This window comes from Anser cygnoides, chromosome 3, assembly GCF_040182565.1.
Source record: "Anser cygnoides isolate HZ-2024a breed goose chromosome 3, Taihu_goose_T2T_genome, whole genome shotgun sequence".
Taxonomy (NCBI): Eukaryota; Metazoa; Chordata; class Aves; order Anseriformes; family Anatidae; genus Anser; species Anser cygnoides.
This window is the reverse complement of record NC_089875.1, coordinates 34371611-34399468: the sequence shown is the minus strand read 5'-3', so window position 1 is coordinate 34399468 and position 27858 is coordinate 34371611. Positions and strand designations below refer to the sequence as shown.

Below are 27858 nucleotides of genomic sequence, written 5' to 3'. Positions count from 1 at the left end.
AGGCAGTTACTTATAATTCGTCCTGTTCTCAAACCTACGTATGTTGTGATGGTCCAGCTGAGATTGCCCTTAAGTACCCTGCTTGTTTTGTTCAGGTCCTTGTTTCACAAGTACTCTTACGCAGCATCAGCAAAACTTTATTGTTCCCATTTGCATAGAAGTAGATGCAGAGTCAAGGATCAGAGAAGAGCTGGGAAGTATAATAACATAATATTCCTCAAAGGTCTTGCATTTATGAAATGACATGTTTGAGCCCGTAGCGAGTTTGCAGCTTGGACTGACGGTAGGAAAATGAAGCTGTTGCCCATCACAACCCTCAGAGATCTAGCATAAAAGTCTTCAGTTACATCTGTCCATTTCTGCCAGGTCTGAAAGTGTACGGGAAGCTCCTTTGATCAGTAGAGTTAACTGTTGATGCATACTCTACAGAGATTGATAAGCCTGTGTGACACTGGGTAAATGTTCTGAGGAGACCATGGATCCATGTACTGCATTGTCCCAGAACAAAGATATGTTGATTTAATCAAGCAGAACTTGATTTACTCTACCTTCTCTGTGAATTTGTCCAACAAAAAAGTCTTAATACAAACATAGGACCCGAGAGCATTAGCTTCCCTGTTTTCCCTCGCACCTTTCCCACTTAACGTGCTCCAGGCATTTGTTTTTTGACTACAGATAGTTTGGGGCAGAGAGTTCATCTGTGTACATGAACATGAATGTATGCATATTTATATACACACATACAAGCTATCACATATACACAAGGTGCTGGATGCTTCCAGTATGTTGGGAGGCATTAGCAAACTAGATAATCCCTAAGGGCTTTCACCACCCAGCAAGGCAAGACACAATCCTATCCTTGACAGACTTGCTTTTCAGAGGACTGGTCCAAAATCAGACAATGGGAGTTCTTCATTCCATTATTTTCTTGTCAGACAAACTCTTCCAAAAGTTTACAATCCTGCCTGCAAATCCATGTGTAAAGCTGCAGCAAAGCCCAACAGTCTGTAGATGAAAGGCTTGCAGATCATTTCTGCAGCTTGAAGCTGCAAAAACCCTGAACCAAAAGAAAAGTCAGTTCAGTGTTGAAATGGAAGTTATTTGTCACGATTGCAGTCAGACGTATTTGCTTGCCTCTTGTTGCCCAACACCTTCATGCATAGACTAGCTACTACCACTAGCAAATGCTGAAAACTTTAGAAGCAAAGTTCACAAAGCGATTTGAAAACTCGTGACTTTTGCCTCAGTCACTGGATGATTTGCCTTGTAGTGGAGTGTTCCTCAGCTAGGCTCCCATGCTATCCAAGTAGTTTTTCAAGAACATGTGGATTTTGTAGGAGATTCATTCAGTCAGAATTTGTAATCTCTGCCTGAACCATGATGTGTGTGTTTACCCCAGCTATGACAAAGATCCAGCCGTTTGTTTGCCTATGTGTGGCACTGGAGAGGCTGCGTGGGAGACTTGAGATTGCCTTGTATGGGAAACCGCTGCTTACGGAGACACTAGCTCATGTTTTAACTAGGACCTGCACAAGAGTCCCTGCACAATGCAAGGAAGGTGCAGAGATGGCATACCTGTACTGATCCTGCTCTGTATTAGTCAGTGTTTTGCTTTACTGTCATTTCCAGCTGTTTGTCTGTAGTGTAAACACAGAGCTGAGTGAGTCAGAAGCAAGCCCTTCATTGCAGAAATCTCCTCAGTCTTTGAAGACTGTGAATATCCTCTTTGTACTTCCATACTGCAGCCAGGGTCAGTTTGTCAGAAAGTTCAGCGGCTGTCCCAGAAGGCGAAGGGGTTCTTGTGGTTCATTTAGTTCCATGTCTGCATGTAATCAAAGAGGGTACTTTAAAAGGTAACAGAACAAAGATGGCACGGGAATTACGTTGTGCGTATTATAATATAACCCACCCATGCAACTTGCTACTGAAAGACAGGAGAAACAATCACGACCAACAAAGTTTTGAAAAGAACAGAAATACAGAGAACAGACAGAAAACAGCTGAGTGGCAGCACTTGTGACACCTGGTTTTACAGGACCTTGAATCGTGTTATTCCCTTGTCATTCTGCAGCCACCATACATATGTTTCCTTTCAACATCACCTCCCTCCTCCCTCAAGAAATTAACTATTGTAGTTGGCCATCAGCTGGGTAAGAGACTACATGTACTGCGAGGGTACAAGAGCCATGCAAACACCAGTTGCCCAAGCTAGCTGTTGCCTTTTGGCTGCCAGGCAAGCCTAACAGCCTATGCTTTGTGCAGCTGCTGGCAGGCCAAACACTTAGCTTCAGGAGTTGCGGTCAACCCCTGGACCCCGTCCTGTGGAGATCTGTTGTAGGAACTTGGGGTGTTGAAGCCCTTCATCAGACGTGACTAAAATTGGCCAAGAACCAGAAGTTCCTGCGAGGGGGAGGACTGGCAGCTGACAGCAATCACAGAAGCCCTTCCTCAGGCTAACCACGACATGAGTAAGCATGAGTCACAGTACAAATTGATGAACCTAAAATTATCTACAAGGATGAATACAGGCTAACTGGCCCAACACATTATGGGCTTTCTGCTTACTCTGGAATTGGCAGTTTTTTGGCTTTGAGTACATGTAGGTTTACCACTTGACTCTAGGCCAGCAATAGCCAGATAGCTCCGACTGTGGGTGGTATTTTTTTTTCTTTTGATTTGGGTCTGCTGCTTTTGCTTTTAGATGGAGATTCAGCAAGAACCTTCTTCCCTACATTGCATCCTCTAGGCATTACTTATTTGGTGCTGAAGCTCTTATTTTCTTCTTCTTGGCAGCTCCTTGCCCCTAGCATTGAATCCAAGTTGATGCTCCAGCCCCCTCCCCTCCGGCATTGTTCCCAGGCTGTTGTGTCAAACTCAAAACAAATACTCAGTGGCTCAGAGCTCCTTGCATCCAGGAGAAATTGCATTTTCACACTGGCTCTGGACTTCCTCTGCAGAGCCAAAGCAAAATTAATGCTGAAACTAATCCCTTTGCCCCTACCACGCACATCCTCGTCAATGGTGGAGCCAAAAAAGACTGAAGAGAATTAACCTCTTCTGTAAGTTTCTCTGAGATGGGAAATATCCTGCTTTTAGCTTTCTTTTCTTCCTCTTTCCCAGTTGCTGCATTAGGGAAAACAGTCTCCCCTGAAGCAGGAAGAGTGCCACCTTCTCTCTATTAATGCTACAAGTGTTTTGAGGAGAAATTTCATACCTGTGCACACTTGTCCAGGATTGCCATATAGCTAGTAACTAGACCAAATAGGTAGCAGAGCTCGTTAGAGTAACTGCTGCCGATTTAGAAGCAGCCAAGAATAACTGCAGCTTCTCCTAGGGATAAAGTATTCAAGTCTGGAGCTCCAGGGGACCCTTCCTGTGATGCACGTCATTACTGTTATGGCTGTAGGAATGTGCTTGTGTGAAACTAGACGCAAACACCTGGAAATGAAGGCAACCAATAATGCTGAACTGCCAGAAGAAGAAACAGCATTGAGGTTTCTGGTCTGACTTCCCTCTTTTCAGGTGTTAGGAACTCCAACGTACTGATGCATTCTTGTGCACTGTTAATTCGTGAGGCAGACCCCACCACGATCCTTCTTCCTTGCTGCAGGAACACCGCCCTTCTGATTTGCAGTAGTGACTCATCAGCACATATTCTCCTACAGGCTCCTGGACTGTCCAGCCAGAGAAAGGCGGCGCTGTGGTGGTGTTGAGGAGTCTGCTCTGGCCGGGACTGACGTCCTACCATGTCCCAATGACTAAGCAATATGGCTACGTCTACTTTGGCACTGGTGAGAAGAACTTAGATCTGCCTTTCATGCTGTGACACGCTTCTCTGGGATGAGGACTCAAGAATATTTAGATTTTACACTTCGGAGATTTTGTTTATTGCTTATTCTATAAATGTGTAAAACCTCTGTGCTTTGAGCAGTATTCTTTTGTGCCTGGACTCTGGCCTCGATTCTTGTCCTAGGACTTGTGTGCAATCCTCCCTCAACTCCAGGCTGAATTCCCTGTAATGTGTCACTACATATTCTTCAGCCAGTAACAAAATACATTTTCTTCCATGAAGGGCAAAGCCTTAGGTTGGAAATCAAACCTACACGATCTTTTTGTGTACAGACACCACAACTCATCCGGAGGCAATACAAATGAATGCCTGCTGTCACCCATGAATGCCAAACAGAGTTTGTGCCTGCTTCTGGAGTCAAAGTAGACAGCTGGTGCATACTCTAAGGGATCCTTACTAAACCCTGAATTAGAGAAAGGCCTATTGAAGACAGGGCTGAGTGTTTTGTTTTTCAGGTGTTAGGCTTCACCAAAATTAGAGATGTCTTTCCAGCTCATGGCACAAAACTTTAGGAAAAAAATTAACTGTAGGCATCACCTAGTTGTTTGCAAAACTTTCTCATTTGGGTTCACCTCAAGGCAATGGCTTTATCCAGTGACTTTTCCATTTGTAGAACTCACTGAGCAGAGCTACCTGGGCTAGAAGACATTATTAACTTCTGTACGCAGCAGAAGAAAGAAAAATATTTTTGTTTCTGAAGGGCTGCGGGTTTCAAAGCTTCATAAAACAAGGATGGTCAGACAGAGATTTTATCTCAGGATAGAATGAAGTGTTCGTTCTGTCTCCCAAAGCCAAAAAATCTTGGCCAGCTTAGGAGGCTGAATCTAGGGCTTCCATTTATACAAAGTGAGACTAAAAAGAACCATTTTAAACTAATTTCATTTCCTGGGTAATATGGGTTTATCCTCATCCTTTGTTCCTGTCAATGCTGACAAGCATTAACTGATGATTCTGATGAAAGCAGTACATTCAGTGTTGATTTGTAGCTCAGATAAGTATCAAGGAAATGGAGCCAATGATGACCCTGATAAATTTAATAAGCTTTTCATATGAGGTCCTTAACTAGCACTCTTAAGCAGAAGTTGTCAGTGGAAGACACACACATGTATTGTACAGGGAGAGAAATGGTGCCGCCTTTTAGTTATAGGATGGAAAATTGTGCACATCTCTCAGCCCAAAACTTTCCCAGGAAGCAGCCCCATCACTGAAAAGGAAGACTTGTGGTAAATGTATTTGCAAGGAGAAAAAAAGAAGCCAAGTTGTCAAGAACGTCAGCATTCTGTATTTGCTAGATCCAGGAGGGATGCACGGGCTAGGAATCCTGAAGACGTCACGTAAGACATACACATGCCTGCCTGACACTCCACAGGTGTTACTGCTGCAAATTATGAATAGTACAATTATAAAAATATTTCACTTCAGTAATCATTAATGTAATTTCCATTACTGCTGAGGAAACAGTGCTGCAGGAGGCTTTTTCTTCCATCAGTGTCACAGATATAGGAGCCCAAGTAAGGCAAATCTGAGTTGAAACACAATGGGGAATTACTATTCATTTCTGGGAAAAGAAGGAAACAACCTTTTCCAAATCCAGTAGTAGACTGTAACGAAACAGAAACCTTCGGATCCTTTCTGGCTTTGAGGAAAAGTCTTCGCCCCCTGCTTTCTCCAAATCATTCTGAACACTGAACTCTGCTTTGCTGAACCTTGTGTCTTCTCCTAGAGAAGCAGACTGAAGCTCATTCACTGGAGACAGTACAGAACACTAATGACAGTTTTTGAATTTGGAAATTAGAGATACTTATGAATTTGTAAAAAAAAAAAAAAAACAACAGTGTAAAACAGCTGTACTCATTGACTATGCCAGTTCTGGACCCTAGTGGTTGAAATTAAGAAACTTGTGTGTATATTTGACATTATCCTTCAGCAAGGGGTGTCCAACTGGCATGGGAACTTTGCACCACTTAGGGCCTCTCTTCCAGATGGGCTTTGCAGATCTGACGGACCAGCGGGTCAGATACCTGTCAAAACAACACAGATACATTTCAATTTGAGACTGATCACTGATAAAAGGTTTTGGGTGAAGCAGGAGCACACACTCCTTCGTCTGCCTTTGCCTCCCCAAGTGCCTCTTCAAGAAAGCAATTACAAATGAGCACAGCACCCTCAATTCAGAATGGGCCACTGGAAAAGACCATACGTTTTGGCACTGCTGTACCTCTGTACTGCACCCATTAGCACCTGCTTGACTTCCAGTCTCACAAAACAAATCAGGTGTAATCTCCAGGCTGCTGGTAAGTTGTCCACTAGTAGCTAAAACTGGAGTGCCTTCATTGCAATGAAGTCCAAGACTGAATCCATCGGTCCCCTAGGGGAGGTGTCGCTTCAACAGCTTGCCTCAATAAGGTATACTAATTACAAAGTAATTAGCCTAACAGTGTAAAATAGTCTCTAAAAAGGGACTTGGTTTACTTTCAGTGGATAAATGGTTATTTCTTCTGCACAGGATGGGCTTCTGGCCTAGCCTTGCATTTTCGTAGGCCCAAATTTACTTTAGTATTCTCTGTACAATACTATTCCAGCTTGCTGCTGCGGGAAGCCAGAACCTGAAATTAAGAGGTACTAGAATAGAATTATCACAACTACAAATCTCTGTGAAGAGCAATGTCTGGCAAATATCCTCTGCTTTTTACCATTTGAAGTTTTAGACTTGGCTTTGCAAACAGGCAGGGGATTTCAGATCCAGAATCAGTTACTGGAAATCTTACCCTGTGGCTGGGTGGCCTGCAGTTTTGTTAGGCTTTAAATCTTTTGCTACCAGTAGAGAGGGAACAGAGGTCCTTAGAGAAAGAGGAGTCTTTTCAGACAATAAAGATCCAAAGTAAAACCCCAGCGTAATCTGCACAAACAATGCTCCAACAAATTAGAATTTGGAACAGACTGATAAACTTTGTCCAGCGATGTTTGCATGCCTGTGTTGAGTAATCCCATGGTCTTAATGGAACCTCAATCAGTCATCCTCTCCCCAAACAGCTTTGTTACCTTCTATTTGTATCGTGCAATTTTGAGATATTAAGAACTTTGGACAGAGACCACGTAATGCATTTGAAGGCATTTGGCAGATTCCTGAGAACTACAAAGAAAGCTTGCTATGCCAGGCAGCTACAAACTATTTAACAGCAGCATGTTTTCCTAGGGCTTTCCTTCCTTAGCAATCCTGAATAACAAACATAGAAAAATGGATCATATTTGGAGGTCCCTGCCACTGAAATGGAGTCACTTCCAAAATGTTTGTATTTGCTTTGAGGAGTTTATGATAGTTAAAAGACCTAGAAGCAGCAGGAGGGATTCAGGAGATGGCATGGAACAAGACTCAGTCACTTTTTCTCACACGCATGCGTTAAATTAGTCCCTTTTGACCTTTAATGTTATGCTAGTGCATTAGTGGAATCCCTTACATAACACCACGAGGACAGGAAGTCAGAGAGACTCCTGTCTCTAATTTCAAATGCAAGGGGAGTTCAGAGAGACCAAACACAGGTCCCTACTTGGGAATCTGGCGGAGAACCAACGTAAGGCAGCTTTTTTTGGGAGAACTTGTAAGGGTATTTGACAGACACATAGGGCTAAGTCCTTCTCAAATTTCCCTTACTGTAGGGGGAGGTCTGTAGCACAAGTTTTGATATCGCAAGGCTGCAGTTACAGTGAAGGAGGAAAAAAATACAAAATAGTTTTAATCCATCAGTGTGCCAAGTGCAGTTCTGATCACGTGTCCGCACGCTTACGGGAAAGTGCTCCCGTGATAATAAATGATCTCACTGTGAGAAGTGAATGTGTGAATGTGAGATACGCATCAATGCTGTGTGCAGGTTTAGACAGACAGTGGCTTTTTAAGAAATCCCTCTGTTTCTGTGTGGGGGCTGGAAGTGCACACCCCAATTCTGCATAGGAAGGAGGATTTAGTAATGGCCTGATTTGAAAGCTTTTGTTATTTCTCTTTTGAGCAGGTCTAATCCAGCCCTCTGGTCCAGGCTTTTGGCTTCCTTTGGGGACTGCAGGCTGGGGCTTTTCATTGTTAGCTGAAACAGACATTTGGACGCTTTCCCTTCCTGGAGCACATTTGCTTTTAGCACTTTTAATACTTGCTTTGTCCCAAACTCAAACTTGTCCTATTTTGTTTGCTGCCTTTTTTTTTTTTTTTACCTTGATTCAGCAGTGGCAAAAGCCTGATGCCTGGGAGCACTTGGTCTACCAAGTTCCTTTTCCGTTTTGACTAACACCAGTTCCTACTGTTTCACAAAACAGATTTTCTTTTCCTGAGAGTAGAAACAATCCACAAAACTCACATGAGGGCTTCAAAACCCACAACACAGGACTTTCCTGTGAATTCTGCTGTCCATGTCATCTGGTGTTTCGTGAAATTGTACCCCCTTTTTTAGTCAAGTCACCCAACTTTCCATTATATCCAGCCACTTGGTCTGTCCTGGGGAGCTTTTACAATAACCTACAGCTATACACTGGCAGATGGTCTGAATTTTCTCAACCAGCTGAGGGTTGTCAGGACAGAGCCTCCATGTGGTTGCCAAATGCAGCTGGTGTGCAGTCTCCTAACCTGTTACCTCAGTACACGGAGCTCTCACTCTGCTAAAGGGGGACAGAACTGCCAATCTCAGAGAGTGGCAACCCACCCCAGGGCTCTGCTTACCCCCTTGAGTATGATAGGATCCCAGGGAGCAACCAGAATTCCCAGACTCCAGCTGCACAAAGGACTAGTTTGGATAAAGTGTGATGAGAAGCCTGGTGGAATTTCCCTGATGGGAAATGGCAAGATATAAAAAGCATGGAAACAGCTGTAGGTAGTGTCATTGCAGTCACCTAAAATCTCTGTGGCACATGGCAATCACCTTGCACGAATTTTATTCTGTGAGCAGGAGGGCCACAAAGCCTTCCCGCCCAGAGGCTGCTGCTTAACAGCTAGGAAGGGGCACAGGACTTCCACGTGCTAGGAGAAATTACCTACACATGGGGCAATTGCAGCCTTGCATGCAGCTCAAGCACGCCGGTGGAGTTCAAGGCTGAACTTCTGAACCCTCAGTGAGCTTTTTCAATCTGGCTCTTGTTTGGATTAAGAGCAGAAGGCAGAGGGCTATAGACTATGCAGGAAGCACTCGATCAAAGTGCTGGCAAAGACTGCCTCCTCCCTGCCACATCCCTTCCCTTGACACCTCTTGGTTTTGCTCACCTGCAGCAGCTCTGGCTCTTTGCTTTTGAATTCACGTGGTATGCACAGCACAGTTTCCATGCAGATGAGAGAAACCACATGCTGCTGGCGTGAAACACTGATAGCAGTGAAACCAGATTCTGCTCCAAGGGATGAAAGGTGTCCACAGAGCCTGAGAACTTCATAATTCATGAGGAGTTCATATGGAACCTGCCTGTTCCCTAACGCATAGCAAATTCTTCAGTTCAGGTGATGGAGGAGAGGTTGACTTGGATGTTACCCGTGCCAATTTCTGTTCTTCCAGTAGGAAGCTGAAAATGGAGTGGCAGCTGAGCACTCAGGACCATGTACTCCGTATCTATGAAACCTCTTGCTGACAGAGCAAGGGTGACCCAGGAACCCGTGACATCCTTCAGTCCTTTTGGGAAGGTAACAACTACACAGTGTTGTCCTTTAACCAACAATCTGGACCTGCCAAAAGAAAATGAGCGCTATATTAAGGGAGCGTCTAGATGCTGGCCTGAACTCAGCGACTCTTCTGGATAGTTGGTCCACACTATCCACGTAGCAATCTCCATGCTGTAAACTGCTGAGCTGCTCAGGTTTCCACTCCTGAAAGCAAGAAGTCTGACCTGCAACAGTGCTTGACACCTCCCCAAATGGTTTTGGTGTGTTGGTGGCCTGCACACATGACTCTGGAATCTGGAAATGGCCTATTGCTCCACACAGCGCTGGTGAAATCCCTGAGAACTTACTCAGCCTCATGGGCTAGTGAAAATACTTCGTTGCTACAGCACTTAACTGGAACACACCAGGCTAGAGCACAAATGGACTCAGAAATAAGAAAGTAACAACAGGAAGTTATGAAAGGGAGAACTTAGGCTGGGGTTGAAAGAACAATCCTTGGCTACAAAACAGATTTGCTTGTGGAGTCATCCCTTGGAAACAGTGAAAGCCCCGGACTGGGCCAAATATGAGAAAGTGAATTGTAGGGAGCAATTCTGCAGTGATAGGGTAAACTTCATTGGTTTTTTATGTCCAAGTGCTGCAGACAAATGTTATGAAAGAGAGGAGGAGGACTCAAGAATTTATGGATGATGTGGGTACTCTGATGGCCATACTTCAGCAGAAGAGCCCATAACAAGTAAAGCAGTTAAGCAATAATGTTCGTGAGATATTGCTGTCAAAAACAAATCAGGCAGAAAGTGAAAAGACAAAGAACTGAAGTCCAAGAAATGAGGAATACTATGGTTAGTCTCACCTGGACTGTGTCCGAACTGCAAGGGGTAGAACAGAAAGCTGTGGAGTGCTCCCCAGGTGAGTTCTGACCACAGGCTGTTCTCACTCGTCTCCTACCACTCTGATGACCACAACTTGGCTCAAACTAGCATTTCACCTTCATGTTATACCTTCATTCAATCCTCTCCTCTATGTTATATCATATCCAGGATGGGTGCAAAGCAAATTCTTACCATTGTGCAGAGAAATTGAGGGCACATAGGAAAGAAGTTTGTACAATGGAAACAGTAAAACCTCTGCAGAAAATAGAACAGGATATTTCTGGTTGTAAGCACCAGAAAAAATGCATTCAGGAGGAGCAGAGAAGGCAGAGGGGTTCTGGGTGATAAATCCAAACTTCACATCGTTGTATCAACTGCAGAACAGCACCCCGACCCTTGGTAAAACAAGGCAGTTTGCTGATAGTTCCATATGGTGGCGTGGTACTTCTTAATCTCAGCTAGGTGATAGCCAGTGCATGCCAGGCACTTTGTATTTGAAGCAGGCTCTCTTAGACAGGGTGAATGTGACGTGGGCCAAACATTCTGGCCAAGATAGCCAGAAGCACAGCTGAGGTACTCTCAAAGGTATACATTAATACAGCTCCTCAGCCCTTCTTTATGCACCTCCTTAGCACCTCTGCCCAGGAGCCACAGGGCTCCTCCTATGCAGCTGGTTTGAACATCATCTGAGGAGCAAAGAGCAGATTCCTCAAGAACAAACCTGCTGGATAATTTGTACTGCTGACTGCTGTGCTATGAAAATAGTCTCAAGCTGGCAAAGCACCTCACTTCAGGTCAGAGACAAAGCAGAAGTGTTTCATCTGTCTGGTTTGCTCCTCCTTCAGCAGCAGATCTCAGCAGTACCAACACAACTTGGAATAAACCTGGCCAAATGGAGCATCAACCATGACTTTGCAGGACTGGAAAGAAACAAAAGGAATTGCTTATCCATATGAAGTAATCTGCCAGACTCCATCCAGGTAGGGGTTGCTGCTCTGAGTCTGAAAAGCATCCAGAGTCTACATCCAGAAACTGGATGCTCAGGTCTGTAGTGTAGTAGAGGTGCTGGGCTGACTACTGAGTCAAGCTGCATTCCCCACATTAAATCTCCTTCAATCGCAGGTGGTGTGAGTGAGCGGAATCTGTCCTTAAGGTTACCTTAGGCTTTTGTCTTGATCCTGTCACTTCACTCATTTCAAAGAGCAATGGTGTCCTTCAGAAGGGCAAAGCTCTTACTGTCATGGTCAGAGACAGACTACATCCCTGTACAGTGCTCAGCTCTGCCTATTCTTTTCACCTTGCAGCAGACCTCCTGTTTTAGGAGCACAGCAGGAACTAAGTGTCTTCTGTATGCAGAGTTTTCTTCCATGTGCAATGCAAGTCCCCGATGGCAGGAGAATAACGGCAAATGAATGAGGGAGATAGACAGCAGGAACAGAGGATGTGATTGGGAATGGATGAAATTCTCAGTATACTGGATATTACTAGCCACCTGTGAGAAGTACCCATCTCAGTTTGCAGCCATGATACAAATTTGTCTCAAGTTCTGTTCTGTTTCCTCATGATTACTTTCCTTTGACCAAGGAGGGACAATCTACAGAGCCCAGCAAGTGACACACCTCTTTCATTTATGCAAGCATCAGTACCAGCAATTGGCAAGCTGCAAGGGCAGGTACGCTCCTGAAATTTTGGCTACTCAGGGTTTTTTTTGGAGGGGACAGGGAACAGAAGAGTATATTTCAACACTACACACACAGCAGACCCACTGGTGGTGTAAGGAAAAAGCCATGAAGGCAGGCAGATCTGGAGAGCACACAGGCTGGTTAACCCTGATGTTGAGGGATGTACATTAGCTCTGTTCCTGTCTTGGAAGAGCTTTAACAAGTAGCCCAAGTGTGATCTTATGCAACTGCATATCATGGGACACCTCAATTTCTCCTCACTGGTGTTCCCAGGCCTACAGCAGCAGTGAGGAAAAAAAACAAAGTCACTGTTACCTCTCTACACAGAGGTAAGGAAGGCCACAACAGTCAGTACAGTGATCTCAAGCAAAGCTGAAATTTAAGGATTTGGAAGAGACATCATCTAGTTGTGCAGTATAGTGCCTGCTATGATAGGCTCCCTGCAGACCCTGTTGATCTCTTCAAGGACTGATACTTAAAACTCCAGCAGGTCCAAATGCAGTGAAGAAAGGCTCAGTTAGGTGGGCAGTCCTGATGTTACACCAGACAGGATTAGAGGATGTCCTGGTCAAGTCCTCATGGCATTGAGCAAGGCAGCTTGTTCCACTTGGAAGTCCCAGCTCAATTCTACCTCTGCCTTCCCCTGCCTTGTGGCAGCACCACAGGTTGAGCACTTCCCCAGTTACCACGGACTTACAGAAGGCTTTAGAAACAATTACAGAGGTAAAGAGAACGTAAGCCTGGACAACTCATTTATATGGGAAACTTGTGATAGGAATTCTGGCTTCATTCCCCCCAAATAACTACTGGTTAGGTGTCTTCAAACATGTTTAGTCCTCGCAGGGCCACCTGGCCCCATCAGGTTGGGGGATGGAAGCAATTAATGGCTCCCACTGTAAGTGGTGCCAGCTACAGTTAGTTCCACAGAGCAACACAGAAAGCACAGGTAGTGGGACAGGAAGAGTCAAAACTCTCACAGAACCACAGTGGATAAGATTCTGCAAGGAGACAGAAAGCTTTCCCCTTCCAGCACGCTGAGACGTCAGTGCTCTGGACATTTCAATGCTGTTCCATCTCCTCAACAGCTCTGTTCTCTTTTCCTCAACTGTCTCCACTCCGCTTGTTACGTCTCCTTGGTGGGAGGAGGAAAACATCGGTGGTGTAGGGAGGGACTAGCAACATAACAGGAAGGGCTTGGATCCTAATCACTAATTAAGATCTCTTAATTTTAGAGATTAAACATAGAACATATCTGGAGGTATCCTTTGTTCTCACTAAAAGCTTATGGAACAATTTATCAGAGTCAAGGCATTGGATCTGGAGTCCTGGTGTGATTCCAGCATGACAGAGGATTTACCATTTCCCATCTCAACCTGCTGTGCAGGGTTGCTATGTGAATGCTAGCTAGATAACGTGCTCCACCCCACAGCTGCTAGATAGACGCAGCAACTAAAGAATCTCAAAGACTTCAGATACAGGAATAACAAAGCTTTCAGAATTGAAGTATTTGATGGCTACAGGGCTGCACCAAACGTACTCCTCTAATTTAGTTCTCGCTGTTACCCATTGCACAGCGGGCCAGCATCTCTCAGGGACTTTTCCAAGGGCCTACCTCAAGTCTCCACTGCAGAACGTCAGATCCGAAATGCAGGAGTCTCCAGCTGCCCCAAGCCCTGCAGCCCAAGCTCTCCCAGCAACAGCCCCATGGCCTCTGGTAACCCCATGGCTTGCTAATGCAAAGTTCATAAACCGCTCTGACATCCCCATGGAAACAGAGTGTGAGGCCATAAACAGGGGATTAGCACCTCCTAACGCTGAGCAAAGCGCAGAAGGCGACAGCAGCCTTTCAGTTTGTCCACCAAAGGGCAGAGGCCATTCAGTCCTGGGAGGGGGAAGAGAGCGTGTTACACAGGAAGGGCAGGCTGAGGGCGAATCATTGCCTGCAGTCAGAAAGGGCAAATGGGGATGGGGAAGAGTAGAACAGTTTTGCGACAGGCCCTTGCTAGCTGCTCAGCCCTCATCTCACTGCTGGTACCCATCCTGAGCACACCTTTCTGTCCTAATTGCAGCTGGGGGCCAGACACTGAAAGGCTGAGAGAGAAGGGGCTGTTTGTTTTGGAGATGATGGGGCTCAGCACAGGTCTTATCAATGCTTATAAATACTTGAAGGGAAGGTGTAAAGAAGACAAAGCCAGACTCTTCTCAGTGGTACCCAGTGACAGGACAAGAGGCAACAGGCACAAGTTGGAACATAAATTTTGTTTGAATGCAAGAAAGCACCTTCTTAGTGTTAGAGTGGTTGAACTCTGGAACAAGCTGCCCAGAGAAACTGTAAAAGGTTCATCCTTGGGGATATTCAAAATCTGACTGGACACGGTCCTAGGTAACCTGCTCTCGGTGACCCCGCTTTAGCAGGAGGTGTGGACTAGACAGTCTCCAGAGGACCTTCCAACCTCAACTACTCTGTGATACTGTGACTCCAGTTCTGTGGCATCCTTCCATGACTGCCCTACTGAATGTTACTGAACAGGAGGCCAGTGCAGCTGGGAAAGGGCGAGCAGACTAACACACATGGCAGTTTTCATCCTGTGGGGATAGATGGTCTGAATGAGATGCAGTTTGCCCTTAAAGACTAACAAGAGTTGTGACAGATACCGTTTCCCTGAAATGCTGTAAGTACTTTTTATGAAACCTGTTGCCTGAGGCATGTTCTACCCAGTTATAAGAAACTGCTTTTCCTCTTCCAATCTATTCCTTAAATAAATAAAAAAAAAAGACACAAAGATAAGACTATTCACCTGTTGAGCTTGGGTTTCTTGGGAGTATGCCCTTCAGGAAGTCGAGGCCTGTGGTTTGGCAACAAACCTGAGATAGAAAAAGAAAGGTGTGAGAATATTTTGCAGTCCCTCCTTGCCTCTGTATCATCCAGAAGTTACATTACACCTCGTAAGCCAGGCAACCCAGATCCCTACTGCTAAGACACAACTAAAGCACAAAGGGTATTTGTTCTTCCTTTAGCCATTGCTGAACCTGCACCCTGGCCAGAGAGAAATGAGGAGGTTCTGCTGGATACACTCTTTGAGAGGAAACACACACATAAGACCCAGCCACTTGGGCTCACCAGAGGCTTTTGGAGAGGACATAGGACAGGGGTGCCCAATCAGATTCCATCTCCAGGGTGAAAAATCTATTAAAATTCTCAGTCCATTTAACTTGGATACATCTCATGTACCAGACAAAGACCAGCACAATACACAGACTGTGTCAACCTGGGACCCACTTCCAGGTCAAAATAGAGATCTTCACAATGCAGATGGTCGACAGGTGCATTAATGGGGTCAGGGTCAAGCTTACACTAAAACAAGTCACTTCAGAAGCGGGTATTTAATCATTAGCAGCACAGTTACATGTCTGTGCTGCTTCCCACATCCTTCTACAATGGCAGACTCATCTACAGCGATAAATGTCGACTGCTAAGGCAGGAGCAAGATGCACAGAAAGCAGAACACGTGGTTTCTGGTCCATCATCCTGTCCCAGTACTTGGTGCACAACGGCTTTGCTGAGTGACTGGACAATGAAACCTTACAGAGTTATACCAATAGGGTGGGACACCCCTCTCATGGGGTTGTCTGAGGAGGCGGCCAGGTACCTGCACGGTGAGCCATCTGCACGCAGACCGCAATCTTCTTGTGCTCCTCCAAACAGAGGCCTGTGGTCCGTCGTGGCAGCATCCCTCCGTCAGAACGGATAAACTGGCTCAACAGCAGGACATCCTGAGGGAGCAAAAGAGGGCAGGACCATCAGTGCTGCAGCTACTTTAACTGCTGTCATTCTGAGGTGTTGTGCTGGTCCTCACGCTGCGCACAGAACTCGGTACAAAGCAGAACAAGGATCACTTCCTACACGTTTGGCTGCAGCTTGACAGCAAGTGACTTTTGCTTGCCATCACTGCCTGCCAGCTTAGCTCAGTTAGGTCACTTAGATGGCCTGACTTTTCCCCTGACTTCACTAGTGTAAACACATGATGTCAGCTCCAATCCTTGCTCCTTCGCTGTCACTTGCTCCAAGATTCTAGCTAAGACAATGTGTCCTAGGTACTGAGGCACAGTTACACAAGACCTACAGATGGACAGTGTTTACACAACTTGAGATTCCATCACAGCTGCTATCCTAAAGGTCAGATATGTTAGATCACCCCTGGCCCTTTCATTGTTCCCTCAGAGCAGGGCTGTTCTCTGCTACCTATTCCTCCAACTTTCATCTGGTTTCCCATGGTGGAACTTCCCTCTTGTCTCTCTGGAACGGCGGAGAGCAGGGCAGCATTCCAAGACCTTGCACGAAGCAGCTTGTTGTGAGAAAAGAGCGTGCGCCGATAGGGAAGACCTAACAGAATAAATCACTGCTTTCAGCCTTTCGACTGTGCGTGCGTTAGGCAGGGCTGTTAAAGCCATGCTGGATGGAAGGAGCGCTCAGAGCACGCTGAGGGTTCGGCTGGGATTCAAGGATCATTTAGATTACACTGCTGTTGACCTTTCCAATTAAGTGCTCTAGAAATATAAAGCGCTTTTAATAAAAACAAAATTAAAGGGAACTGTAGAATCAGATAGTATCATAAGTCTACCATGACAAATTATTAAACACAGCACAAGTGTCCCATTAACTGCACATAGTAAAACAGCCCTGTACTCAGATACAGCTCTCCATTTCCACACACACCCACTGCCAGAGCACCCTCAAGCCAACATAGGCACGTCTTGACACACTGACGTCTGTGTAAGTTGGCCCAAAGGGCTTTTGGGGCCTCTGTGCTGGTTTCCCCCCCCCCGTCTGTTGACAGACTTGTTGCTGGTTGAGAGTTTACTTCTCCACTGCTGTTGTAAACATTTTCATAGTTGAGGTAGCTGGAGCGTGCAGAGGCTGCTCTCAGGCTGGAAGGGACGTGCCAGCAGGCACCCCGACAGAAAGGGAATTCAAATCAGGTATGTCAGCACTTTATTCCCCCCTGTCTAGGGCAACAGGCAAGAACAAAGAGCACTTGTTGCTTTTCGTGATGGGTGACCCCTGATTGCCTGTTGATCACAGACCTCCTCCTACCCCATATCTATTCCATTTTCCATAAAGAATTCCACAAAGAGCTCCCTGAAGCACTCCTAGCTTCATTTACTGCCCTTGCAAAGACAAACAATCAAGTGGACTGACATTCAGAATACATAGCTATCTAGGATTTATAAATCCATCCCCACTGCAGGAGACCAGCTCAGCTCTGAAGTGGGCTGTTGGAATTCAGCATGGCTTTCTGGTAATGACCAGCTCTGACAGATGCTGCCATACAAGTGCTGCGGTCAAAATATGGAGTTTTTTTTCCTCTCCAATCCCACCCTCACTACTATGATCATGAAAAACAAAGTTTCCCTCTTCCCTTATCTGGCTTCCTTTCTACCAGTTAATGCATTCAGGCTTATTTTCAGATTCGTCTCTTTGAAATAACAGCAGGTTAGGTAACTCCATGCTAATGAAGAATGACTTACAACCACCATACAGTGATGTTGTATCCAAAGAACAAGAATAGCGCAGTTGAGCAACTAGCAGGAAGCTCCCAAGAGGCCATCTGTGGGTAAAAAGGAAGTGAAGTGTCCTCAGCCCAGCTAGCATATGACCTTGCCAATGAGAACAGTAACCAAGGGACCATTTGGTGCCAGCTGCGTTGGTGGAAACTGGACAGAGGCCAGCCAAACAGTCCAAGGGCACTGACTTTCGGCCACTCCTGAAATGCACTGGATTGGATCCAGGAAGCCTAAGCAAGCCTCCATCCCGTTTTTTTCATCTTCTGTAGCCATCCAGTTCTCCAGATCACCTACACCTCCACTTGCTGTTTAGCACAAACATATCACTTCCCTAAATGAGAAAGGGCCGTTCAGCTCCAAGTGCCTCGAAAGAGAAAAGCTTCCTACACTCTTCTACTAGCCTGCTGTACTACTCTGTGGGGAAGAAGGAGAAGGGAGCTGATGGCAAGTTTGAGGCTGTTCCAGTCGTTGCAGCCGTGAAAGCCTGAGTAGCCCATAGGCTCTCCTGAAGGGTGTGTGGTCCAAGCGCTTTCTCATATTACCACCACGCCTCACGGAGTCACAGGGCTGTTATCAAGCGTTTCCATGCAAAGGTGGGAGGTGGGAAGCAAAAGGAGACAGTCTTTTTCTCCCTCTGGAAAAAAAAAAACAGGGAAAAAATCCATTCTCTGTTATTATCTTTGACCAACAGCGTGTCTCCAGCTGACCAACTTCCTTGTGTGACAGTTGTATCTCAAGTGAAATCATCTATGTCCCTGCTGCTGCCGTTCCAAACTACGCTCACACCATTTGGCTCAAAATGCTGCACACTCAACAGAAGATTTGTCCATTTCAGAAGATCCCCGCAGTTAGCAGGCCAGGTGCCTCTCCCAGCGTACTTGTGCAGATGCATCCTACAACAGGGAGAAAGCAGACAGGTACAGCCAACTTTATGGGGCAGCTGCGGAGGGAAGTGAACAAGCATGTAGAAAAATCAAAGAAAAAAATACGTCTGGCAAGTTCTCATGGTGCCGTCATGTTCCATGAAATTCACATTCTGTGCTAGTGGACAGCCAAGCCTGTAACTACAGATTTGCTTTAATCACTGGACAGCTCCCATGAGGCTGGACCCAGATTCCCACCCCTGTAATCTGCAGCATTTGATGAAAACAACTTGGATTGAATTAATCTAGGGCTAACAGGCAAAGATTGCAGTTTGGTTTCCCCTAATTGCAGCCAAAGCAAGACAACATATTTACTGCCTACTCAGACTAATGATGTTTGAAGTGGATAAGGGGGAGAAGGAAAAACAAGTTTAGCCTTCACCTTTAAAAGGTCTGGATAAACTTGCTGAACAAAACACTATGTATAACACGTTCTTGTGAATGGATGGCAGCTGAAACACAGAGGCATCTCTGCATTTCAGTATCCGCAGACAATTTGGAAAGCAAAATCCTTGACTGGTTACATGCAATTCATTAAAACCTTCATTTATCACAACACGAGTTCTGTCTGTGTAGCCAAATTACTACAGGGCTGTAGACAAGCCTGCCTGTCATTATTTCCAGTTACACAGGAACGTATTTCCTCCTTTAACCCTTACTCCTGGGAGCTGTACGCCATTCTCTAGGCATTTTGTAAGAGGATTGCAGGTTCCAACCCAGTTGCCTCCTGACAATGATGAAAATCAATTTTTTTTAAAATCTCTGATGGCTATGAAAAATCAAGTGAGGTCTGGGATTCAGTGAACAGACATACCCAGACGACAAACAGCAGGCATTTGTACCTCAGGCTCCTTTATCCTGAGCCTCAGTGGAGACTAAGGACTGAACTGGCAATGACGGCTGCAGCCCTCCACACCGCAACTGAGGCAGGTTGGAATCATGACCCGTGAGCACTCACAATGCCTGTTTGGTTGATTAATAACTTCGGAGACGTTGGTCCCCCAGTTCTCTGACAGCTAAAGTAACTCATTATGCTACTACTTTAGACTGTGCTAGTTGCCCATGACAAAAGAAAAGTCCTATGAGGTCATATTACTCAGCTCCCTCAGGGGCTAATTCAACACTTCCCTTTTCATAGTGCCTTATTCAGTCCAATTACAAGCGTCCCAAGCAAAAAAGCTCACACTTTCCCTTCTGTGCAACCGACTGATCTCAGCTTATCAATCTCAAAGAAACCGCTGTGATCCACCTATTCTGATCTCTTACTAAGCACGGGTTATAGGTTATGCTGTATGAACTAGCCTGTATCTTTAAAATAGCTGGTCTTGATTTACAGTCTTTTAGGACAATTCAGCCACCAATGAGTAAATTGTCTAATTAAACAGTTTAATAAACCGTTTAATTATCCACACAGTTAAATGCCTGCATTTTATTATTTGAGCATTTCAAGATCCCGCTAGTCATCACTGCTGCAGCAAAGAAAAACAGCTGAGAGCTTTTGTGCAGAAAAGAGGGATTTTATTCCCCTTAACATTTAAAAGCCTATAAATCCACAACTGGCATTAAAATGTATAATGGACTTATTCAAGCAGAAGAGGTGATCTGCTCCAGAGCTGAAATTTCTCCTAGCTCTCATCAACCCCATGGAGGAATAGTTCTAAATGCTGAGGCAGGAACCTCCTACAACTCTGATACGCTGGTTCACACTGCTCTCTTTAGCTTTCTGTCCAGACTCTCCTCTGCTCTGCAGCACGCACACTGGATGCATACTCCCAGATACACTTGCATTCAAAAACTACGCAACAGCCAGGGTGGACATGTGCCAAGGCTTCCTAAATCGTTAGGAACAATCTCAGCAATGATTCTCAAGACTCTGGCTGCAGGATCTCTCCTCGCATTTGGTTTTCTCCTGCCTCCATACTGACCACTAGAAATCAGAATCTAAGAATCAAACAGCTTCAACATGGAAGAAAATGTGTAATCTTAGTTCACAGTACAAACATATTTAACACTCAAGCTTCACATTGTCGTACTTCTAATCCTGGAACTCTGGCCCTACAGCACCACATTATCTAAAAGCACTTCGTTTCTCATTGGCCCAGTTATCTCTTTGTGCAACCGAGTCCTCTACCACAGACAGCAGCAGAAAATAAATCTTATTAATTTTCAAGATGACTCATCTCATCCCTGAGTATCAGTTTATAGTTTCTATGAAGTTCCTAGTGGGTGACTCATGGAATGCTTTCTGAAAATCTGTAGAGCGAGGCAGTTTAATGACGCTGTTGACTCCATGCATTTAGAAGTTATGTGACTCTAAATTAACCTTAGAAAACTATTTTCCAGTGTAATTGGTTTACTTTGAATACAGTGGAGTTCAGCAACTATGAAGAAGTGAGTCTTGCAAGAAATCCCTGCATTCAAACATGAACGAGTCTGATCTGCTTTCGTAGTACTTTCCATACCTTAATGATATTTGCCATTTCTCCTTACTTATTCTCAGCTGCTAATTCAGAATATTTTAGCTTGCCCGGATTGTTGTGAAACCATACCAGAGAACACAAAACACTTTGCCCTGACATTTATTTCACTGTTTAATACTGCATCTGGCCCGATTTGGAATCATTAACAACACTCAGATCCTAGACAACATCATTCCTGAAACACGACTGACAGATGCTAATCTGCCATTTCATTTATATCTCACATGTTTCACCTGCCTGAAGTAATTGTATTTTATCTGGCACTGTTTCTGTACTCATGTTCTTCAAAACTCATGAGTCATAACTGGTCCTGTCCTAATCACTTACTAGGTTTTACTCTTAATTGATACCATTCTACTTGGTATTTGCAGCATTTCATTTACCAAGTAGTAACCATCAGCATCATTCTCTTTCCTCTCTGTTGTCTAGTATTTTAGATGTTATTTTCAAAGCATTTGGTGATTCCTTAAGATTTTTTCCACACTTAAAAAAAAACCCTGCAAAAGTCAAGTTATTTGTTAGTTAATTCCGCTAAGATCTTGGCACTACACGCAATCCAGGCCTGCTGGTCTGTACCTTATTCAGTGCTTAAGTCTGTACTGTTTTCTCCCATTGCTTTACAGCAGTCATTTGCAAGACTGCAACTAGTACCTAGATATTCAAACAATTTTTCATTTGTGTGCATGTGCTCACACATTAGGACTGCACGCTTGGCCATCCTGCAACCAACACCAATTTCAGTTCCTCTGACTTCGTTCTTAAAGTTCCCTGTCTTTCTTACAAGCATTTATTTTCCTCCAAATTTATTTTTATCTCTGTCACCCTAATCCTAACAGCATTAACTTATTCTGACTTCTCTGTTGCCTTACCTTAGTAACAGCATGTTGCTGTCTGGTTTTCCTCTTTTCTAATTCCAGCATTGGGATTTTAGCTTGCACAGGGGCACTCCGGTCTTTTATAAACTGTTTGAGTGACCTTTTCTTGTGAAGCTACATTCTGTAACCTCTACCTCATACTCTTTATTCTAAGATGTTTTTGACTGTTGTGCTTTTATTTTAAAGCATTACATAATTTCCCTGCCATCTTCCACATTTAGTCTCAATCATACTCTCGTTAGTTAATAAACACCTCATTAGCATTTCCTGCAAAAGGCTTCAATCAACTATTTTTTCCTGTTGCTAAGGGGAAAGGAAGAGAGCATGTATGCTCTCTGTCATATCCATCAAGAGCTTCAAAAGGTATGCAGAACAGTTACTACTTCAGTGAACAATGACCTGCAAAAAAACAGCAGCTCTTAAAGATGCAAGTCTAGTCAAGACTTTTGGCTTCTCTGGAGTTACAGCAGGCCTGAATCTGTTGATTAAATATTGCATTTCAGTTCCGTTCTCTTAGAAGCACAATGTTGAAGGGCAGCTAGGCACATTAGAGAGATATGGCCTTCTCAGATCGGATGGCCAGCAATAACGTGCATATGCATAATTCCAAACCTCATATTTGATATGAACAAATCCTTCTTTTCCCAAGAAATACTATCAACCAAGGCAAAAAATCACATAGAAGCAGAGATGGAGTTACCTATCTTTACTATACCTGGCAAAAGAAGAAAGGATCAGGTTGTGCAGTAGGCTAGACACAAGAGCAGTATTTATCTATGAGGACGGTGCAATGCTCCTTCATTAAACTTACCACGTAATCATACTTATGCTTCAGGTTCCAGCGACAGATGGGACACTGGCCAGAGGGGTTAGGAGGAGTTGGTGCTGCAGCATCCTCTATAATTTTCCCTTCAATCTAGGAAAAAATTCAGAGGATACAATGGTCGAGCAAAAATTTCATAATCTATACCTCTACCTTCACCTGTGATTTGAGAAAAATCTATCACTAAGACCACAACATGTTGACAATTACTGCACATATATAAGGGGGACCGGACGGGCATTATACAACTCACTCTTTTATAGATCAATAAATCAAGCACTTCGGATATACACAGATTATGGGGAAAATAAGTAATCCAAGGAGCAAAGAAAACCATTTGATAAATTCTTGTAAATATTTTATTTAAATCTAAACTAGTTCTTAGTTAATGTGAAATTCTCATATTTGCTTGAATTCCATTCATTGCAATATTCCTTTGAACTACTGTGCCTTGCAATTGCAGTGATCCTTTAGCCAAAAGCCTTAAAACACATTTTTGCTGGGAATATGAGAATGTCACAGAATAGCAGATGCATGCTGTGGGCCAAAGTATGCAGAGATTTACTAGACTATAAGCCAACACCAAGGAAAATTCGGAGCATAAGCCAGACCTAAGAAAGGCCTGTTAGAAGATGTCTGTTGTGTGTGTGTACATATATATATTTAAAATACACCAATATTTTTTTTTCTAGTTTAATTCCCTGAACAATCCCTTTGGGAGATCATTTTACAATCTTTTCTCTATCACTACAAAGTGGTGACATCTAACACTCGACTTTTCTCAAAAGTAACATGCAAAGAAGTCTAGAAGGCGTATGTGGGAGGAACCTGAGAAATTTGTTTTCGAAGCGTGGGTATTTTAGGAATATGAAGTCTATATAAGTGTGCGGTTGTCTTTTTTGAGGACTTATGAATAGAAGCAAGAGCTCTCTCAACTTGCAGCTGAATGGAGATGTAAAGACAATAAAACTAAGCCAGTTTTTCTTCAAAAACATTTTGGAAGTTTCGTCTGGTCAAATTAAGATTAAAACCATTTGGAACACCAACCGTTAGGCTCAAATAGTTCAAACACCAGAGAGTTTATGAACAAATCCTGGGTATCTAATTAAATTCTCCAACACTGTGAAGGAATGCAATGTTATTTTTAATAAAAAGCTGAAAACCTGGGAAGAAAACAGCATGACGTTTTCTCTAAGTTTGTATGGGACACTGACATCCAGCTGAAATGTCAGAAACAGCTCATACCATCTGTCTTTCTTGCCTAGTGATGGCAAACATAAGTGAGCTGTACTTGAACCTCTGTACCTCAAAGAGAGGGAATGCTGTCGATTTTTAAGTAAGATCCCTTCCTCCACAAGTAGGACAGCCAGTTTTACAAAAAAAAAAAGTAATTATGAATATAAAATACAGGCCAGTATCTACTCTTTCACTCATTGGTAAAATTATTTTTAGGGAAGCCAGTCTATCTGGTTCCCCAGTCTATCTGGTTCCCTCAGAGTCGTGATTCCTGCCAGTTTTTGACTCCAATTTCATTTTCAAAACGAGTGAAGAATCAGAATACTGTATCAGTATCAATTTTTCTTGAAATAAATTTTGGCGTACAGGTTTTGGTAATTACTCCCCAACTACTAAGGATTCTCACATTGTTAAACCACCCAGTTATTTTTCTGTTAGAGAACTAAGAGTGAATATAGATGCTTGACGTTCTCAATATGCTGATGAAACCCAGTTTTTTTTTTTTAAGATCCATCCATCTGATTCATGTCGAACACTTTCTTCAATATTGATAAAAGAGAAGAATACATAAAAAGATGAGCACAGAGAGATGGATTCAGAAAAGTCTGACATTGATTTGGTAGGATAAATGAAATGACCAGGGGATATACTGAGAAATGTAACAAATGGTATAGGTTGACCAACTAAAGGGCTGAATATCATTTATGAGTATGGATGGATCCTAGGTTGATGCTAGAATATTAAACGATTTAAATATCCAAGTATTCCTTATATTTCTACATTGGATAGGAACTTGAGAATTATGCTACCAGAGAAACCATCTAGAAAAATAATGTAAAATTATACATCTAAAATATAAGTAACCTGCTCCATTCAAGTTTCAAACCCAAATATGACAAGAAGGAAACTCACTTTCAAAGGCATAAAAAATCTCTTCCCTCCCTAGTATTTATTTTAAAATAGGTTAGGGCTTAGTGCTTTGTTTTCTAGTTATTCCCAAATGATTCCTGCTCTACTCTTCCAATGGTATTTAAACACTTCAAACTATCCGTACTGCCTGCCTGCCTCTAGATAGATAGCTACTAGCACACATACTGTGAGCAGAACAATAACATTTTTCCACCCCCTCCAGTAATTTCTGTTCCTCTTCTTCAAAAGAATACTTCTCTTGATGACACGCAACAGATCAGATGGTGTTAATCAAGCAAATTCCAATTCTGTTGCTTTGGTCTTTTCCTTTCTGTTTTACAGCGTAGCTGAGAAAAATGCTGTTCTTCATCCGAAAACTCAAAACCGAGGTTTTCTTTTCAGAACCAGTATTCTTTTAGTATTTTGACAATACCTCCACCATTTTTTTTTATTACTGAATATGTTATGAAATGCAACCTTTCCATCACCAACAGTCACTAAGGCACACGCTTTGATTATCAAACACGAAGCACGTCAAAGCAAAGCAACATGCATGGCACATAACAACCCTGTGCTTGCACATCGGGTAAACTTCCTTTGTGTCTACTCATACTAATCATGGGGCTGAGATGATGTCAAGTGTCACTTAAAAAAAAAAAATGAAGCAGAAAAATTGTCTTTTGCATCTCACCTACTCAACACCTGTACTCTGGGCTTCCAATTTTACCAGGGATGTGATGACACCACAGATTTGTTGTTCATGGGTGACACTGACTGGAGCACTTCATCCCCTCACCAGCACCAGGGCGATGAGACCCTGACCTTCTCTGGCCAAACCACCCACCTGACATACCCATGCTTGTAACACACTCCTACCTTCGTTTTGCCTTCATACCCTGTGATGCCTTTTGGGCAGAAAACCAACCCTTTCACCGTCCCTTTTGGGAGCCACCAGGAGACTTTATTTCCCTCTGAAAAGGGGAGACACAACAGCACGGACTGCTACTGAGCAAAACATGGGGACAGAGACTTACTGTGGTCGTATTGCCTTCAGTCACCTCCACGACTGCACAGACAAAAACATGAAAAAAAAAATCAGGAAAACAAAATAATAGAGCGAGACTAATTCAGCAAAAAATAACTTTTTCTGGGGGAGAGGAAGGGTGGTGAAACAGAGCGAACGCTACCGTTTCCCCCAGCCGCAGTAAGGCAACAGGGCGACGGACAGCCCGGGAGCCTCTCCGCGGTCCCCCCGGTGCCCTTCGCCCAGGACCAGCCCCAGACTCACCCTCCCGGAGGGCTCGGGCCGGCGGCGAGGCCCAGCCGCGTCCCCAGAGCCCGGCAAACAGCCGCCTCAGCCCCCCGCGCAGCAGGCTGGGGGCCGCCATCTTGTCGTCGCCCTGGGTGCCGTCACTCCCGCTTCCGCCGGGGGGAAGGCGGGCTCCGCGGCGCCATTTTGAGGCGCGGCGGGTCCCGCCCCTGTCACCTGAGGGGAGGGAGGGAGATTGCTGTTACCGTGCCCAGCATATTCTTCTTGGGGTGGTTTTCCCTTTTTTTTTTTTAAAGAGCTTTTTCCACCTCCAGGTGGAGGTGAACCTAGAGGTAGTGTTGATACTGTGTTACAGAGGCCTGAGCTATGCTCCTGCCGCAGCTCCTGAGTCTCTCCTGGCTCTCCAGTGAGAGGAAGGACAAGGGCTGGTTTAGCTTAATTGTGTGATGGGCCCAAGGGTGGCTCAGGCTTCAGGGGTGCTTCAGGCAAGCTACAAGGTGTGAAGAAGGGGCTTGTGTCAAATCTATCTATTTCCCATCTGTATCTGCCAGGTCAGTGCATATTCTTGCACTGGTGTTTGTATCTCAGGTGAAGGTTTGAAGCACCATGTTGGCAGGCTGCAAACTTACTTGTGCTGCAAGTAGCCCAGTTTAGATGCTTTCCATTTTTAGATGAATATCACTTGCATTTGGCAGATCTTGGGCAGCTTGTAGCCTGCTGAGAAAGTACTTTACCATCATCTTTCTTAGCATATATCCATGTCTTAGCTTCTTCCACCTTCCTTTGATGGAAGGTAGCCCCTTGGTGCCTGTTGAAGGGGTGCATGAAATAGTTGTGACTTCAGGTAGCAAAGTTAACATTCATTTTTGATGGGAACACTGTGTCTTCGTGAAGAGCCTGCTGGTGTAGTTGAGGTTGAGATGATCTGTAACCAACAGCAAAGGTCATTCATGTTTTTTTCCCAAATGCTAGTTAGTTTTCAAGTCTCTCTCTCAAAAAGCTAAACTAATAGAATGAGAGACAATCATTTGGGAGTCGCGCATTGGTGGTTATTCATGCATATGCTTTTATCAGTGGTCAACAGTGTTCAAGCAAGATACTCTACATTTTTCTGAGTTTCTAGCTAAACTGTCATGTAAAAAATATAAATTGTGACAAAGATAACATTTAACATAATGTAAAATAAAACGTGATTTTACTATCTCCAGAGGTTTCTTCTCTCTCCTACCTCCTTCCTCTTGTTACGCTTGCTTCTTGTTACAGTCCAGTTTGAAAACGTATGCCCATCTGGGGCAGTGGGACTATGCTTTTTATTTTTTTTTGTAGTCCTTGATAAAACTGGGCAGGTTCTCCAGGTGATATCGTCCCATTAGATTGTAGAGTGGGAGACCAGACCAGAAAATTAATGCAAATCTTTCTATGGCAGTCCTAAACATTCAACTCACACTTTTCCGAAGAAGTGGGAATGAAGGCAGGGCTTCTGTCCAGACTCATGTGCTCTATGCCAAGCAATGAAAACAGGGCCATCCCAGTTATTCAGAGAACAAATTGAGTAAGAACGCTAGCCGGAAGAAAACTCTTCGTCTCTTGTTGGATTATGCTATATAATGATCCCTAGAAGCAGGGTGATCTTCAGCTTGTCCAAAAGTTTAGAAATAAGAGCCAAACAAAATATTTACTGCCATCCAGTCTGGGAATAGCTTCCTTATGAGGAAAAGGAACATTGCTAGACACAGTGATGTAG

General features: G+C 44.1%; 2 protein-coding genes across 10 annotated transcripts in view; one reads left to right on the top strand and one right to left on the bottom strand.

The window, feature by feature from the left end:
• RSPH9 (radial spoke head component 9) overlaps nucleotides 1-27858 on the top strand; it is an 85791-nt gene that overhangs the window by 15835 nt on the left and 42098 nt on the right. For 2 of the 5 annotated variants that reach the window (XM_066993874.1, XM_013200049.3), the window contains one exon: nucleotides 3666-5682. The exons of 2 other annotated variants lie outside the window; for them this stretch is intronic. In XM_066993874.1, coding sequence (XP_066849975.1) covers nucleotides 3666-3826 — 161 coding nt within the window. In that variant the 3' untranslated portion in view covers nucleotides 3827-5682. Of the gene's footprint in view, nucleotides 1-3665; nucleotides 5683-18289; nucleotides 19845-27858 lie in introns of those variants that run through there. One more of the 5 variants, XM_048080166.2, reaches the window with a different exon arrangement.
• MRPS18A (mitochondrial ribosomal protein S18A) lies at nucleotides 117-26301 on the bottom strand. 5 transcript variants are annotated; one of them, XM_048080157.2, is made up of 8 exons: nucleotides 26133-26301; nucleotides 25879-25910; nucleotides 22688-22792; nucleotides 15684-15807; nucleotides 14832-14898; nucleotides 13646-13915; nucleotides 9093-9542; nucleotides 5666-5871 (listed from the first exon to the last, which is right to left on the bottom strand). In XM_048080157.2, the coding sequence occupies exons 1-7, from the start codon at nucleotides 26230-26232 to the stop codon at nucleotides 9317-9319; spliced, it is 924 nt and encodes a 307-aa protein (XP_047936114.2). In that variant the 5' UTR covers nucleotides 26233-26301; the 3' UTR covers nucleotides 5666-5871; nucleotides 9093-9316. The 5 variants fall into 5 exon arrangements, with proteins under 5 accessions (XP_066849979.1, XP_066849978.1, XP_047936114.2 ...); XM_066993875.1 differs by lacking the exon at nucleotides 13646-13915 and having other exon boundaries at nucleotides 26133-26291; XM_066993876.1 differs by lacking the exon at nucleotides 25879-25910 and having other exon boundaries at nucleotides 26133-26264.